General features: G+C 43.7%; 1 protein-coding gene across 1 annotated transcript in view; it reads left to right on the top strand.

Moving 5' to 3' along the window:
- Window positions 1-18,316, top strand: part of frem3 (Fras1 related extracellular matrix 3) — a 170,918-nt gene extending 152,602 nt beyond the window's left edge. The window contains exons 19-24 of the mRNA XM_063047320.1: window positions 310-437; window positions 8,390-8,524; window positions 8,676-8,802; window positions 11,735-11,922; window positions 12,021-12,167; window positions 17,780-18,316. Coding sequence (XP_062903390.1) covers window positions 310-437; window positions 8,390-8,524; window positions 8,676-8,802; window positions 11,735-11,922; window positions 12,021-12,167; window positions 17,780-18,316 — 1,262 coding nt within the window. The remainder of the gene's footprint in view (window positions 1-309; window positions 438-8,389; window positions 8,525-8,675; window positions 8,803-11,734; window positions 11,923-12,020; window positions 12,168-17,779) is intronic.
- Window positions 18,317-18,735: the final 419 nt, after the last annotated feature.

Here is an 18,735-nt window from a genome sequence, read left to right as displayed (position 1 = left end):
GGTTATTGATGCTAATTTTGATGGAAGACAGATATATAAGTGTAATATGAGTCTGAACAATACTTTGCTGACAGAAGTATGAAACAGATCCTCCATTTGATTTGCTTTGATAGGTACAGAATAGTTGCCAGCAGAGAAATCTTGTTTGTGCTGTTAGGTGTGTTGATCATCTTTAAAAAAAAAAGACAAGTGATTGAATTTTCCCATAACTGTTAAAGTTTTACCCTGAGGTGCACTTGCCTCTAGGTTTCATATTTGTGTTGTTTCCTTCTGGAGGTGAAACATTGTGGGCATTGCCTTGTATTCTAGGTACCTCACTGGCATCAATGGTAATGTCTGCCGATCATCCCGGGCTCACCTTCACACTCAGCCTTGTTCGCAGTGAGCCAACCTACAACCAGCCAACACAGCAGTGGAGTTTCACTTCTGACTTTTCTGTAAGTTCCCTACCTAATAAGAGAATTTTTCCCACATGCTGACTCACTTACCTTGTATCCATTAGCAATCCACATACCCATGTCCTCATAGTTACATGCTCATACCTGCATTTATAGAGCAACCTCTTTATTTACTGCTCAAGGGATATTATGTGTCTTCCCACCCTTCACTCTCGATCATGGCTACGGTTAGACCCCACATCTTAGCTCTCTATTTAATATCTATTTCTTCTTCTTGTCTCCGTGACTTTTCTCATTTGACATACAGGTGACCCCGCTTTTCGAACGTTCACTTTACGAAACCTCACTGTTACGAAAGACCTACATTAGTACCCTGTTTTCATTTTCAGAAGGTGTTTTCACTGTTACAAAAAAAAAGAACGCAATAAAAAATCAGCGCGCGATAAAACGCAGCGCGCGCCCTGAGCAGCCGCTCTCCCCTGGATTCTCGCCGGCATTGCTTAAACACGTGCCTGTGAGCAGGCGTTTGCAAGATGAGTTCGAAGGTATCGGAAAAGCCTGAAAGAGCTCGTAAGGGTGTTACACTTAGCGTAAAACTATACATAATTAAGCGCAAACAACAGGAGTTCTGCAGATGCTGGAAATTCAAGCAACACACATCAAAGTTGTTGGTGAACGCAGCAGGCCAGGCAGCATCTGTAGGAAGAGGTGCAGTCGACGTTTCAGGCCGAGACCCTTCGTCAGGACTAACTGAAGGAAGAGTGAGTAAGGGATTTGAAAGTTGGAGGGGGAGGGGGAGATCCAAAATGATAGGGGAAGACAGGAGGGGGAGGGATAGAGCCAAGAGCTGGACAGGTGATAGGCAAAAGGGGATACGAGAGGATCATGGGACAGGAGGTCCGGGAAGAAAGACAAGGGGGGGGGAACCCAGAGGATGGGCAAGAGGTATATTCAGAGGGACAGAGGGAGAAAAAGGAGAGTGAGAGAAAGAATGTGTGCATAAAAATAAGTAACAGATGGGGTACGAGGGGGAGGTGGGGCCTTAGCGGAAGTTAGAGAAGTCGATGTTCATGCCATCAGGTTGGAGGCTACCCAGACGGAATATAAGGTGTTGTTCCTCCAGCCTGAGTGTGGATTCATCTTTACAGTAGAGGAAGCCATGGATAGACATGTCAGAATGGGAATGGGATGTGGAATTAAAATTTGTGGCCACTGGGAGATCCTGCTTTCTCTGGCGGACAGAGCGTAGATGTTCAGCAAAGCAGTCTCCCAGTCTGCGTCGGGTCTCGCCAATATATAAAAGGCCACATCGGGAGCACCAGACGCAGTATATCACCCCAGTCGACTCACAGGTGAAGTGTTGCCTCACCTGGAAGGACTGTTTGGGGCCCTGAATGGTGGCAAGGGAGGAAGTGTAAGGGCATGTGTAGCACTTGTTCCGCTTACACGGATAAGTGCCAGGAGGGAGATCAGTGGGGAGGGATGGGGGGGACGAATGGACAAGGGAGTTGTGTAGGGAGCGATCCCTGCGGAATGCAGAGAGAGGGGGGGAGGGAAAGATGTGCTTAGTGGTGGGATCCCGTTGGAGGTGGCGGAAGTTACGGAGAATAATATGTTGGACCCGGAGGCTGGTGGGGTGGTAGGTGAGGACCAGGGGAACCCTATTCCTAGTGGGGTGGCGGGAGGATGGAGTGAGAGCAAATGTACATGAAATGGGGGAGATGCGTTTAAGAGCAGAGTTGATAGTGGAGGAAGGGAAGCCCCTTTCTTTAAAAAAGGAAGACATCGCCCTCGTCCCAGAATGAAAAGCCTCATCCTGAGAGCAGATGCGGCGGAGACGGAGGAATTGCGAGAAGGGGATGGCGTTTTTGCAAGAGACAGGGTGAGAAGAGGAATAGTCCAGATAGCTGTGAGAGTCAGTAGGCTTATAGTAGACATCAGTGGATAAGCTGTCAACTTTCAAATCCCTTACTCACTCTTCCTTCAGTTAGTCCTGACGAAGGGTCTCGGCCTGAAATGTCGACTGCACCTCTTCCTATAGATGCTGCCTGGCCTGCTGCGTTCACCAGCAACTTTGATGTGTGTTACATAATTAAGCGTTTCGATTGTGGTGAAGGAAGTAAGGACAACGTGAGTTTGGCTTGTGGAAGCTGACGAAGATGATGTTGAAGAGATTTTGGCATCCCATGACCAAGAACTGACAGATGAAGAACTGATGCAATTGGAAGAAAAAAGGGTAACAATCGAAACCGAATGAGTAATGATAAAGTACCACTTTAATTTTGAAAGGGTACATCAGTTTAGGGGATATTTGCAGGATGGTTTGAGTCCTTATAAAGAACTGTATGATAGAAAAATGCACGAGGCTCAGCAGTCAAGCAAGCCTTCCACATCAGCCATAGCAGACGACAAACCTCGACCTTCGACATTGAGGCGGGCAGAGATAGAGGAAGATGAGCTGCCTACTCTAATGGAAATAGACAATGACGAGATGACGCCCCAGTGTCCCACCACCCCAACCCCCAGGCCATGGACAGATACCGATTCGCGGAGAATGCAAAGGTAGCCGGGAGGCACACAGCACATCTTTAAGAAAAAAACCGAAATAAACATGCTAATTAATTAGGTGCCGCCGACACGTAATTGTCGGCCCAGACCAGAGACGCAGTCGGAAATCGGCACTGATCTGGGCCAACAATTACGTGCTTGCAGGACCTAATTAATTAGCATGTTTGTTTCGGCTTTTTTCAAGACGTGCTGTGTGCCTCCCGGCTACCGCTGGACCCCTGCATGCTCACGGCAATGTATCACTCGGCGGCCTGGAGGGTGGGGGCCACTGCACCACCCAAACTCTGACTCAGCCTAACACACCATCATCAGTGTGCTCAGCGCTGTCTTCCCGATTCCCGTAAGTGATACTACACTGTATATACATTATTTCTACTTTATATGGGCTGTGTATTTTTACGTGTTATTTGGTATGATTTGGCAGCTTCATAGCTTAAAGGTTACTGGAGAGCGCTTGCGCCGTGTTTTTGCCAACAGCGCTTGCGTGAGATTTTCTGCCGACGGTGCTTGCGTGAGATTTTCGCTCCGGAGAACAGTTCAGTAATGATTGTGGAAAAGTATTTCTACTTTATATAGGCTGTGTATTTATCATATCATTCTTGCTTTTACTATATGTTACTATTATTTTAGGTTTTATGTGTTATTTGGCATGATTTGGTAGGTTATTTTTGGGTCTGAGAACGCTCACAAAATTTTCCCATATAAATAAATGGTAATTGCTTCTTCGCCTTACAACATTTCGGTTTACGAACCGTTTCATAGGGACGCTCTACCTTTGGATGGCAGGGGAAAGCTGTACCATGAATTACGATTTCAACTCTGGAGAACTCCCACCCACTGCCACCATACTCATAGTTCCCTTACCCTGCACTGCTTACTTCTACCTTCTACCCACGATACAGAAACCGGACTGTCTGGTTAGTCTCATTATCTCTGCCTGCTCCTGCCCCACTGAACTTGTGTCCACATACCTCAACTCCATTCTATCTCCCTTGGTTCAGTCCCTTCCCACCCACGTCCACAACACTTCTCATGCTTTCGATCACCTCACTACCTTTCAATTCCGTGGCCCTGACCACCTCATTTTCACCATGATGTCCAGTCCCTATACACTTCTACCCCCCCGCCCCCAATCAAGAATGCCTAAAGCTCTTTGCTTCTTTTCAATAAAAGAACTAACCAGTTCTCCTCCACCACCACCACCAATATCCATCTGACAGAACTGGTCCTCATACTCAACAATTTTTTCTTTGGCTCCTCTAACTTTCTCCAGACTCTTGTTACTTGTTACATGCACCTGTTAGGGTGCATTCTCCAGTTACCTTATAAGGTAACTGTAGCCTTCAGCCAGGAGCAGATGTCATCAGATGGTTCCCAATCCTCACTGAGTGTTTCAACCCTTAACCACGACACTCTCCAGTTGGTGGGCCGGCAGTGGTGGCCAAATCACTGCCCATCTGCTCCTGGCTTCCAGCTCCCCTCCACTCGCCTACTCCAAATCCAACAAGAAGCTCATTCTGCCTCTTCCCCCATCCTATGAGCTGCTTGATTTTGCTCCTTTTGTCTAGGCCCAGATCTGACAACAACCGCCATGCTGATTTGGCTGGGAAACCTCTGCAGCCACTCTCCACAGGGAGCAACCATGTGTGCCATCCCTTGTCTTTACGCTCCTGCACTGAGGGCTGGTACTTCAAGGCCTTTATCTTGTGGGCCTCTTCCCATCCCTCCTCCCACGGCATAGTCAATTCAACCAGGATTATTTTCTTGTCTTGGATTGACCACAGTACAATGTCCGGGCATAGGATTGTGTGCACCACATTCGGGAACTGCAACCTCCTTCCCACATCGACCTTCATCTCCCAGGACCTGGCTGTTAGCAGCAGATTGGGCTTTGGTTGTTTGGGTACGAAAGGCCTGGCTCCCTCTTTGATGAAGGTGATGGCCTTCCTCAAATCTGTGCCAGCTGTCCTCTTCTTGCATCTCTCCCACCCTAGTGTGTCAGCAAGAGCCAGAAGCACCTTATCATGGTGCCACCTATACCGTCCTTGAGTTAGAGCTGTTTTACACCCGGACAGTATATGAGCCAGTGTCCCCTTTTGACCACAGAGTTCGGGTCCTCTCTCATCCCCAGGTGTACAGATGAAGGAAGGGTGTCATACACGGATCGGAAGAGGAAGGAAATATGGAGGGGCTCCAGTCTCCATAACTCTGCCGGTGAGATCTTGCGCTTAGGCAGATCCCATATTGTCCAGGCACCCTGGGACCTTTGTTCCACTGCCTTTGAAATCCGCTTCTCTTCCTCACGGATCCGTACTTCTGCCCTATATCATGTCTCGCCTGTTCCTTCTGCTTGCGTTTCCCCACTTCTGGAAGTGAACTGAGCCGAGGCCTTGCCGCCCGACGCAGGGGTTGCCGATGATATCTCGCAGCTTCAGAGAACACACTGCCTCCTCCACAGCTGTGTTGGCTGCCCACTTACGCCCAGATCTGGTTGTAACGCCTGCTTGCTTTACCAAGACGTCATTAGAATCTCTCAAGCTTAATAAAGCTCTGCATTTTGCCACCTTGAATTCCTCCACAACAGATGACAGGGGAAGCTGCAGTTGCCCAGAATGAATGTAGAGGCCCACTGAAGAGAAGCTTGGGGGAACTCCCAACCATCTCCGGCAGGTGCTTGTTGGTTTTCCTCTCGATGCTCTCTACGACAGTCATGGGGAACTCATAAAGTGTGAAGAGCCAGAGAAGCCTGGGCAGAATGCCGTATTGGTACAGCCAGGTCTTGAATTTACCCGGAAGTCCGGATTTGTCAATCGTCTTCAGCCATTCCTCTGTCTGCTTCACAGCATCGGTGACATTGGCCCCATCTGTCAGTGACACATTAAACCACTTCCCCAAGCATTTTATTGGGTTATCTTCGATGGAAGGGATGACCTCACCCTGAACCTGGAGGCTAAACTTGCTAGTAACTTTGCCCTTTCTGATCACCGTGCACCTGGACTTCTTAGCCTTGAAGGACATCCTCGCCCAAGTGGCTTCATTACCCAGGGTTTCCAATACCCATCTTGCTTGGACATGTGACACAGTTGTTATAGTGATGTCGTCCATGAATCCTCGTAGAGCCGGCTGAACAATGCCTGACTCCAGCATCGGGCCGGGGGTTACATCTTCTGCTGCTGATAATAGGAGGTTCATTCCCATTATAAATAGGATTGGGAAGATGGTGCACCCTGTTGGAATCCCCTTTTGGAGGTCCTGGGTTAGCCATGGGTACTTCATGGGCCCCAGCTATGACTGCCTTTTCATTGGCCACGTAGTACAGTCCCTAGTAATGCTCTCTGACTCTTCCTTTGCTACATTGATGACTGTATTGGTGCTACTTCTTACACACATGCTGAGCTCCTTAATTTCACCAACTTTGCATCTCATTTCCAACCTGCCCTTAAATTTACTTGGTCCATTTCTGACACCTTCCTCCCCTATCTTGATCTCTCTGTCCATCTCTGGAGACAAACTGTCGACCAACATCTTTTATAAACCAACCGATTCCATTGATGATCTCTTACTACCTTGTCTCCTGTAAAAATGCTTTTCCCTCTTCTCAGTTCATTCTTCTCCACTGCATCTGTTCCTAGGATGCAGCTTTCCTTTCTAGATCATCAAAGTTGTCCTTCTTTCTCAAGGGAAGGGTTTTCTCTTCCTCCACCATTGATGCTGCCTTTACCCACATCTCCTCCATTTCCCAAACATCCACATTCACCCCTTCTTCCTGCCACCTTAACAGTGATAAAGTTCCTCTTGTCCTTACCTACCAGAACATGCGCCTCCACATCCAACACATAATTCTCTGCAACTTCTGCCATCTCCAAATGGATTCTGCCACTAAACACATCCTTAACTTACCCCCCCTTCACTTTCTGAAGGATTTCCTCCCTCCCAGCACGTATCCCTGCAAATAGCCAAATTGCTACACCTGCCCAGTCACCTCTTCCCTCACCTGCATTTAGGGCTCCAAACAGTCCTTTGAGCTGAGTCATCACTTCACCTGCAAATCTACTGGCGTCTTCTATTTCAGTGGTCTCCAACCACCGGGCTGCGGACCGGTACCAGGCAGCAAAGCATGTGCTTCCGGGCCGTGAGGAAATGATATGATTTGGCGATACGAAACGATATGAATCAGCTGCACCTTTCCTCATTCCCTGTCATGCACTGTTGAACTTGAAATAACCTACCAAATAATACCAAATAACACATAAAACCTAAAATAACACTAACATATAGTAAAGGCAGGAATGATATGATAAATACACAGCCTATATAAAGTAGAAATAATGTATGTACAGTGTAGTTTCACGTAACAGAATCGGGAAGATTAAGCCAAAGCCAATTTGTAGAAAAACAATCGGCACGTACACGAATGCGCATGTCATGTATGCACACACAGGTGCCCACGCAAGGCTTCATGGTCATCATAGTCTTTCTCGGGGTAAACACGTGTCCCATATTTGACTGCTACTTTTGTCCCTTATTTGGGAGTGAGAAAGTTGGCAACCCTACTTGAACACCCCCCCCCCCACCCCCGACCCCCGTCAGCCAGTCCACAGGAATATTGTCAATATTAAGCCAGTCCACAGTGCAAAAAAGGTTGGGGACCCCTGTTCTATTTTGTCTGGTGCTCTCAGTGCAGCCTCATATACGTTAGTAAGACCCATTGTAAATTGGGGAACCGTTTCAATGAGCAACACCGTTCCAACTGCCAAATGCAAAATTTCCTGCTTGTCAAACATTTTAATTCTGATTTCCATTCCCGTTCTGACAAGTCAGTCCATGTCCTCCTCTTGTGCCACAATGAGGCTGCCCTCAGGGTGGAGGAGCAACACCTTATATTCCATCTGTGCAGCCTCCAATCTGATGGTGAGAGTATCGATTTTCCCTCCCCTTACCCTCTTCTATTTCAGTGTTTGAGGAATAATAAAGTTTAGCAAGGACTAGGTCTTGATGTAATATCCCTGTAAATAGTGCAGAGTAACCCTAGTGCTAAACTCCTTATATTATCCTTACCAAAGCCTCAGGAGCAATGATGCACCTACTGCCCCTGTCCCTGAACGGGAATCCTGTGGGTTGGATGGAGGTTACAATTGCTGGTATTTGTTGAGTCACTAATACAGAAGGGTTTTGAGAAGTAAGATCATACAGCTAGGCTTAATTTGTTCAGCAATCCTTTCTGTACCTGATTGTCTTTTCTTCAATGACTCTGAAGTATTTTCTTCCTCTTCCATATTGAAACACAAACATGAAGTAGAGCCATGGAAGTCATCTAAAATTCTAAATAACTTTATGTACTTGGACCACTCCAAAACAACATTTGCCAATTTCAGAGGTGCATTAGTATTGTCATTCATCACAGTTGTTGGGATTTCTTCCAGGTCCGGGATTATTCAGGGACATATGCTGTGAAGCTCATCCCATGTAGTTCAGCACCCAAACAGGAGTACAAACTGCCAGTCACCTGCAATCCACAGGAACCCATTACATTCGATTTGGATATTCGATTCCAGCAGGTATGGTAAAGATTAATAGATTTCACTTGTAACTTCCTTTACCCTTAATGATTGAATGTTCATAATATAAACCATAATAGTTGATAATTAATGTAATTAAAATATATAACTATGACAGGACTTTACTTTTTTGCTCCATTCTTTGTCAAAGGTGAGTGATCCTGTGGCTGCTGAGTTTAGCCTGAATACTCAAATGGTTCTCCTGTCGAAGAGAGAGCTTTGGCTATCTGATGGCTCAATGGGATTTGGAGAAGGAACAGATGTTGCATTTTCAGAAGGTTTGTTGGTATTTCTAATGTATCTGTAAGACTGAGAATGTGTTACAGAATATCTGCTTGTACATGCATATATATACATTAAGCACTGCCAATGAATGCATGCTTATGATTAATCACAGAAATTTAGAACGTATAATGAGAAAGTCAAGTGAGTCTCTCCACTTAATAAAGAACTATCCATTTTAATCCCACTTCCCAGATCCTGGTCAGAGCCATATAGGTTTAAAAACCTGAAGTACAAACCGATATTTTTAAAGTCTGATTGGAGGAGTTGTCTTCATCAGCCTTTCTCATAGTATTCTGCAAACACCCATCACTTCCTTGGAGAAGTATTGTGCTCACTGTCATCCTTATTGCCAATCACTTTAACTGTTTCCCCAGTTATTGATCCCTACTGTGGGAAATTCATCTTTCCTTTTCACCCCATAGAGGTCCCAGATAACTTTAAACACTGCTCTTTACTATTACGCACAACTCTAGATGTCCAAGAGTAGAACGGTTGAAAGAAAGCAGAAGATAACAAAGAAGGTAAGAATTCACATAATTAAAAGAGAATTCAAAGTGATTGTGTTAAGAATTAGGTATATTGGAATTAACTGGACGGTGCAGGCTCGTTAGGCTGAAAGGGTCTGTTACCGTGCTGTATCTCTAAATAAAAATATAAATAAATGAATAAATATTTAGGCCAGTTCATAAACTAATTGCCATATTTTTCAATGCATTATTATTTTCGACCATCACAATTCACAATTCTCTTTGCTGAGATTATCTCCAGCTACAGGATTATTCAGGCACATAGCGAGAAAAGCCTTTCTCAAGTCATTCAGTACCCGTGCAGGAACACAATGTGCCAGTTGCTTGCAATCCACAGGAACTCATTACCATATTCCAACTTTATGTCCTAATGTCAAAGTCAACACCTGCTGGAGTCAAATATCCTTACATCCATTGAATTAGCTATACGGTGTCCACTCAATTTACCCAGTTCTCTCCTGCATGTTGATCCCACGATAGTCCGTTCACAGTGGCCTCCTTGATTCATCCCCATATCACAGGGCTCAGTCGTCCAAAGGCATGACTCCATCCCCATCAGCAACTCTCCAACCTCTCCCAACTCTTGTCACCCCTTTTTACTATCATATTATCCTAGTCTTCTGAACCCAGTGACAGTCCTAATCTTCAAGAACAAATAACCCCACCTTCATTCCCAGTCACTTTTCCCAGTACCCCTGACCTGAGACTTAAGAGTCATTCATTCTCACTCTTTCATTCATTCTCATTCTTTTTCACTCTCTCTCCCCCCCCCCCGCAACTCTCTCTCCCTCTCTCTCCCCCGGCTCTCCCCTCTTTCATAATACCAAGGTGAGTTCAGCCCTTCTGTCTGTGCTCTCACTACATTCCTTATCTGTACATTTTCCATATCTGACTCTACTTCAGTTCGTCTGTGGCTAAAATCTTCTCACTGTCCTTGCTGTTTCTGGATTTAACTATCCCTGTAGGCTTGTTAAAAATCTGCTAAGACAGCTGCTGTGAGCTTCCCTCCATAGTATCGCTTGTTACTTTTTCAATGAATCAGTCCTTTATCCTGATTGTCCTTGATTAATCTGTGCATTTCAAAGTATAGATTTATTCTTTACATTTCGCATTTTTCAGATAATTAGGCCACTCCCAATGCAAGGCTGATTGGCTCGTAGTTATGTACTCTATTACCTTTCCTTTTTAAACATTATCAAATTCATAAGTTTAGAGTTTTCAAACATTTGGAATGTCACCAAAGAATGTTGACAAGTAAATATCAGAGACTCTGTTCTTTAATCCCTTACTTCTCTTTGCAAACTGGAATGGGCTAGAAATTTATATTTTTGAAGATGCCAACTCTCTTTTATTTACTTGACACACAATCACATTGACATTTCTTCCTTAACTACATTGTACATATTATCCTCCTGTTTTGTGAAGGCTCGCAGGAATTTTGATTTAGGGCCCAATCTGTCTCATCTGCCTCCAGCCAACTGATTTATCGTTTTCTTTTGTTGTCCATGAAAGAGTGAAACTAAGGAGAGATCAAAAACATTATCTGTAGGTGAAGGCATTAGACAATGATGTGTGTCTAAATCAATATATTGTGCCATATCTTGTACATTACAGCATCATGCATTTGCCAGTACTTTGTAAAATATTCATCAGATTAGGCTTTTAAAAGGGATCCCTGGAAACTGCAAGTTATTTTACTCAGGTCCCTATATTGTGTTCTGCTTTTCCTGCTGTTGGATAAAATGCCTTCTAAGAATAAAAATTTCAGAGCAGAGGTTTTAGGTTTGAAAGTATACATGACCGGACAGCACGGTAGTGTGGCAGATAGTGAAGCACGATGAAGCGCCAACAACCAGGGTTCATTTCCCGCTGCAAAGAGTTTGTACCCTCTCCCCGTGACTGTGTCGATTTCTCCAGGTGCTCTGTTTCCTCCCACAATCCAAACTCGTTCAGGTTCGTAGGTTAATTTGTCACTTGGGTGCATTTGGGTTGTGCGGGCTTATTGAGCCAAAACGGCCTATTACCAGGCTGTATCTCTAAAATTAAAGAACAAAGTGATATTGGTTGGTCCACAGTTAGAGGGCAGAGTACAATTTTGGACTCCCGTTATAAAGAACCTGTTGAAGCAATGAAGATCAGCACAATATGTGCACTGCAGCTTTCATTCTTTTTTCATGATTTCCTATATAAAAGCTGATGATTTCTGCCTCATCTATTTCCGAAGCCAACAACTTGGATGAAATACATTACATTGGCAGTGAGGCAGGGCAGCAGTGTGATTAGCTCCAGATTGCTGTGTCCCTGTACTTGGGCCATGGGCTAGCAGACTTCCTTGTGTCAGTGTTTACAAATTTTCTGTTTTCACCCTGATATCCTTTTATTTTTCCCTTTGTTTCAGGGTCTATTATCTATGGCCGTGTTATGGTGGACCCTGTACAGAACCTGGGAGATTCTTTCACCTGCAACATTGAGAAGGTTTTCTTATGCACTGGTGCGGATGGGTACGTCCCCAAGTACAATCCAACAAATAATGAATTTGGGTGTCTGGCTGACTCTCCATCTTTACTGTACAGGTTCAAGATTCTGGTATGTTAGCTGCTGAGGAAAAAGAATGCATGTGTAATTCACGTTGCCTCTTCACAGCCTGGTCACATATTAACAAGAAGTATTCTTTGTTCCCTCAGGATAAAGCCCAGCCTGAGTCCCAAGCCCCAGTTTTCAGTAATGTTCTCTTTGATGCCAAGCTGGCTGTTGACGAACCAGATGCATTTCCACTAGTGAAGCAGCCAGGATCTGATGGCTTCAGCCTTGCTTCAGCGCCACTCTTCCAAGTAAGTGAGCAAAATTAAGGGATTAGAGTACAAGACGTAAGACCATAAGACATAGGAGCAGAATTAGGCTACTGAACCTATCGAGTCTGCTTTGCCATTCAATCATGGCTGATTTATTTTCTCTCATCCCGATTTTCCTGACTTCCCATGTAACCTTTGACACTCTTACTAATCAAGAACTTATCAACCTCTGCTTTAAATGCACCCAGTGACTTGGACTCCACAGCGATCTGTGGGAAGGAATTCCTCAAATTCATCACCCTCTGGCTAAAGAAATTACTCCTTATCTTTGTTCTAAGGGATGACCTTGTATTTTGAGACTGAGGTACACAGTTACAGGGCAGTGTACAATTTTATAATGGCTGTCCAAAATTGTGCACTGCTCTCTAACCATCCAAGATAATTGTTTTTTTTTATTTTGGAGATGCAGCATGGTCCTCCGGTCCTGGACTCCCCCACTATTGGAAACATCCTCATCCACTGCTATCTAATAAGCCTTTTAATATTTGGTAGGTTTCAATGTGATCTCCCCCTCATTCTTCCAAACTCCATTGAGTACAGGCCCAGAAGAATCAAATCCCCCTCATACATTAACCCTTTCATTCTGAGGATCATTCTTGTGAACCTCCTCTGGACCCTCTTTGAAGGCCTGTATGTCAGACCTATCAGGGTGTTTTTATCCTTTCTGTTTCTTAATGCTACCCACAAGGAATATACTTCTCCTGATCCTATGTGCCTTCTTTCAAAGGATTTGATTTCATTTTTTGCCAACAAAGCCATCCTACCCTACTTTTGATTCAATATGTATCCTTGGGTGATAAACTCCCAGCTGTGATTTTCTTTCAACCCTGACTCAGTGATGCCAACAACATCATGCCTACCAATCTCTAACTGCTCTACAAGATCATCTAACTTAATTTACATATAATGCATATGCAAATAAAACATCTGCACCACTCTTCTTTTCAGTTTTGTCTCCATGTTGCCTGTAGTTAAGTAATTATCCCTTTAAACTTTTTAGACCATAAGACTTAGGAGCAGAATTAGGGCATTCAGCCCATTGAGTTTGCTTCAAAGTCTTATTCTTCATTCTGGAGGCTTCAGTAACCTTCCCTTTTACATTATCTATTCTTTTTCCAAGCTGTTGAACCCACACCCCTACTATTTAGTTTAAAGTCCTATCCACAGCCCCAGTTATGTGATTCACCATGACCCTGATCCCAGCATGGTTCAGGTAGAATCCATTTTATTGGAACAACTCCCTCTTTCCCCAATACTGGTGACAACGGTCAACAAATTGAAACCCTCTTCTCCACAGCCATCTTTGAGCCACACATTTAACTCTGATCTTATTAACCATGTGCTAATTTACAAGATGCAAGAGTATATTCACAAAGGAAATCAGAAGGCCAAAAAGGGGAGTGAGATAACTTTGGCAGAGAAGATTAAAGAGGATCCAAAGAGATTTTAAAGTATATTAAGGGAAAAAGAGTAAAAATAATAAGGTAAGAGGAGAAAGATTTAACAGGAACTTGAGAGGCAACCTTTTCACCCAAAAGGTGATCCACACATGAAATAAGCTGTAAGGCGAAGTGGCTGAGGCAGGTACATTATCAACATTTAAACAGTAGAAACCATAGAAACACTACAGCACAGAAACAGGCCTTTTGGCCCTTCTTGGCTGTGCCGAACTATTTTATGCCTAGTCCCACTGACCTGCACACGGACCATATCCCTCCATACACCTCCCATCCATGTATCTGTCCAATTTATTCTTAAATGTTAAAAAAGAACCCGCATTTACCACCTCGTCTGGCAGCTCATTCCATACTCCCACCACTCTCTGTGTGAAGAAGCCTCCCCTAATGTTCCCTTTAAACTTCTCCCCCGTCACCCTTAACCTATGGTTTTTTTCTCCACTTGCCTCAGTGGAAGAAGCCTGCTTACATTCACTGTATCTATACCCATCATAATTTTATATACCTCTATCAAATCTTCCCTCATTCTTCAACGTTCCAGGGAATAAAGTCCTAACCTATTCAACCTTTCTCTATAACTAAGTTTCTCAAGTCCCAGCAACATCCTTGTAAATCTTCTCTGCACTCTTTCAACCTTATTTATATCCTTCCTGTAATTTGGTGACCAAAACTGAACACAATACTCCAGATTCGGCATCACCAACACATTATCCAGCCTCATCATAACATTCCAGCTCTTATACTCAATACTTTGATTAATAAAGGCCAATGTACCAAAAGCTCTCTTTACGACCCTATCTACCCATGACGCCACTTTTAGGGAATTTTGTATCTGTATTCCCAGATCCCTCTGTCCTACTGCACTCCTCAGTGCCTTACCACTTACCCTGTATGTTCTACCTTGGTTTGTCCTTCCAAAGTGCAGTACCTCACACTTGTCTGTATTAAGCTCCATCTGCCATTTTTCAGCCCATTTTTCTAGCTGGTCCAAGTCCCTCTGCAGGCTCTGAAAACCTTCCTCACTGTCCACTACATCTCCAATCTTTGTATCATCAGCAAATTTGCTGATCCAGTTTACCACATTATCATCCAGATCATTGATATAGATGACAAATAACAATGGACCCAGCACTGATCCCTGTGGCACACCACTAGTCACAGGCCTCCACTCAGAGAAGCAATTCTCTACTACCACTCTTTGGCTTCTTCCATTGAGCCAATGTCTAATCCAATTTACCACCTCTCTATGTATACCTAGGGACTGAATTTTCCTAACTAACCTCCCATGTGGGACCTTGTCAAAGGCCTTACTGAAGTCCATGTAGACAACATCCACTGCCTTCCCTTCATCCACTTTCCTGGTAACCTCCTCGAAAAACTCCAATAGATTGGTCAAGCATGACCTACCACGCACAAAGCCATGTTGACTCTCCCTTATAAGTCCTTGTCTATCCAACTATTTGTAGATTCTGTCTGTTAGTACTCCCTCCAATAACTTACCCACTACCGATGTCAAACTTACCGGCCTATAATTTCCCGGATGACTTTTTGATCCTTTTTTAAACAACGGAACAACATGAGCTACTCTCCAATCCTCCAGCACCTCACCCATAGACATCGACATTTGAAGTATATCTGCCAGGGCCCCTGCAATTTCAACACTAGTCTCCTTCAAGGTCCAAGGGAATACCCTGTCAGGTCCTGGGGATTTATCCACTTTAATTTGCCTCAATGTAGCAAGCACCTCCTCCTTTTCAATCTGTACAGTTTCCATGATCTCACTACTTGTTTCCCTTAATTCCATAGACTTCATGCCAGTTTCCTTAGTAAATACAGACGCAAAAAAAACATTTAAGATCTCCCCCATTTCTTTTGGTTCCGCACATAGCCGACCACTCTGATCTTCAAGAGGACCAATTTTATCCCTTACAATCTTTTTACTCTTAATATACCTGTAAAAGCTCTTTGGATTATCCTTCACATTGACTGCCAAGGCAACCTCATGTCTTCTTTTAGTCCTCCTGATTGCTTTCTTAAGTATTTTCTTGCACTTTTTATACTCCTCTAGCACCTTATTTACTCCCTGTTTCCTATACATGTCATACAACTCTCTCTTCTTCTTTATCAGAGCTGCAATATCCCTTGAGAATCAAGGTTCCTTATTCCTATTCACTTTGCCTTTAATCCTGACAGGAACATACAAGCTCTGCACTTTCAAAATTTCTCCTTTGAAGGCTTCCCACTTACCGATCACATCCTTGCTAGAGAACAACCTGTCCCAATCCACGCTTTTTAGATCCTTTCTCATTTCTTCAAATTTGGCCGCCTTCCAGTTCAGAACCTCAACCCTAGGACCAGATCTATCCTTGTCCATGATCAAGTTGAAACTAATGGTGTTATGATCACTGGAACCAAAGTGCTCCCCTACACACATTTCCGTCACTTGTCCTAACTCGTTTCCTAACAGGAAATACTTAGGTGCATGGGTAGGAAGGATTTGGAGAAATATGGTCCAAACATAGGCAGATGGCACTACCTTCTATTAGGAAATCTTGGTCAGCATGGACCAGTTGGGCCTTTTTGTATGATTCTATGACATTAGCACCACCATTCCTAATGGGCTTTTCATTTGTTCTCATTGGCTCCATCTGTTAGGAATTTGTCATGGTTGATATGGGCAAGTTCTTGTCTGCCCCTTTACACCATCCACTTTCCTTAAGAGAATCTCATATGGAAATAGCTTTGCAGTGATGTAGTTTGTTGCAAGTAATGAGTCGCTGTGCTACGACATGGAACATTTTCTCCAATTATCTCCACACACTTGTTGCTGGAGAATGTGAAATAGTCAAGGCACCATCATTATTATTAAAGAGCTGAAAATTACAAATGTGAGGAGGAAAATGTGCTTGCAAGTGCCTTTACATGATCTTTTCATCAATGAAAAACTACCTTTCTACAAGTAGAACACAATGATGAACATTTCTAGTTTGTGTTGTATAACTGAGGAATCTAACCTGGCCATCTGCTATAATGAATTACCTTAATATAATTGCTGCATCTTGAATACATATCATGTTGTCTTTTCACCACCAGATAAGGTTGTCCTGGAGGCTGTGTCATTGGTAATCCGAGACAATTAGGCTTTATTGTCACAGCACTAATCTAGGAAGGCACAATATAGGCTGACCATTCATAAAGAAGGTTATTAGCTTGGATGTGATCATATCCCACTCCTCAAGTCAGCACCCCAAGTGAAGCAATCTGCTGTAACATTCTAATAACTGAACCTGGGAGAGGAATGGCTACTAATTTGACCTTGGGTAACGTGTGCATTTTACAGTGGTTTTATACAGTATTTAACCACTATTTTCAAAAGAACTCTTGATTGTTGAGAGAGCCATGGGATGTAAAAATAAAGAGGAACTTCGGAGAAAAAAGTTAGAGAAGGGATGTGTTTTACATTTTCAGAAGCTTGAGAAAGAGGAATAATGTTGTGAGAAAGCAGTTGAAATTAGAGAAAGGGTGATGTTTTATACCAGGTGATTATGAGAAATAGACAACCAATAATTAATGCTGCTTCCTCAGCTTCTGTAGAGCACAGTTTAGAAAGTATCTGCATTGAAGCTAAAATTAGATATCCACATAACTGATAAAATAATACCTGGACATGGTAATTAACAAGCTGCTGAATGTGAACATGAAACCAGAAACAAATCTGGGATTTTTTTTTTTTAGCCAATTCCAAAACTGGGATGAAGAAACATTGTGAAAGTTCTCTGCAGGAAATGAAATGCATAAATGCTATCTACAGTGGAAACATTTAGAGGGCAGATTGGGTTTGGGACAGGGGTATAATTTCCATTAATAGCCATGGCATAAAATGGACCTGTATCACGCAGTTTGTCTAGAGGCCGAAACAAAAATCAGTCTGCTGCCATTTAACCCTCCACCGTTAAAAGTGTATTTTCCCATGGTGGAGATTCAAAACAGGTATTTCCCATTCAACATTTCCTTTTCCCAAATAGTTAACGACATATTCTCTTAATATTTACAGTCTGTTTAGCTTCACTTAGTTCACTGTAAAAACAAAGGAGTTTTATCCAATTATGCTGCACTCTTTTTATCCTCTTCCAGGTAACTGCAGGCCGAGAGTGGTACATCCACGTTATTTACACCGTTCAATCCAAGGAGAATTCCAACAGAGGAATTGGGAAGAGAAGCCTGGAATTTCTGCACCACTCATTGTCCTCCCCAGGAATCACTGGCAACAGCTTGGAATTCAACCGCAGCCGTCGATCGGCACCGAAGTTGCCCGATGTTGCCCAGGCAATAGGGGCAGAGAAGAGCAGGGGCACTAACATTCAGCACATAGCTCTGGACCGTTCCAATAAAATCATCATCAACCACAAAGACTTCCTGTCCAGCGATGAACAGCACCGGAAGCCAGGTCCATTTGCTGTTGACAGCGGGCCTGAAGGCCGCTTTCTCCCTGTGGTTGGAGGAGCTGGAGGTCTACTGCTCTTAGCCTCCATAGTCACCATAATCTTCCTGTTATTGAAGTGCAAGAACCCTCTCGCCAGTAAGAAGCAGTCTTCAAACAGGAGACGTGCTGGCAGCAACGAGACAGTAACCACAGGGCATAGCTGCCACAGTGACAGCTCGGAGGTCTAACGGTGCCGTGGGCAGTCACAGCAACTGTGCCTTGCACATGTACTGGTATAAGCAGAAAAAAATCCCAGTGCCTTATCCTACAGTGCCTTTCCTCATCATATAAATACCTCTAGCAAAAAAAGAAGAAATAACTGCTTAATTTTCTTACCTCGGACTCGAGCGGGGGGAATTGTAAAACACTTGCCGAGGTATGTTTGTCAACTGCATGTGGCAAGGACTAAGCGAACAAGTTTTAGAACTGAACAGGTTATTTATGTTTGAAAAGTAGCAAATGTGTGGTATTGTGAGATTTCTGATTTTTTTAAAAACATTGGTATTGGTTCCTGTTGTTTGAAGAAAATGGTTCTCATTTTGCTGGCCTGCATCCATTCCTTTTGTTACTAAATTGATGCCTTTAACTTCTGGCATCATCAGTACTG

This window comes from Mobula hypostoma, chromosome 4, assembly GCF_963921235.1.
Source record: "Mobula hypostoma chromosome 4, sMobHyp1.1, whole genome shotgun sequence".
NCBI lineage: Eukaryota > Metazoa > Chordata > Chondrichthyes > Myliobatiformes > Myliobatidae > Mobula > Mobula hypostoma.
The sequence above is the reverse complement of the archived record's forward strand: the minus strand, read 5'-3'. Positions and strand labels throughout refer to the sequence as shown.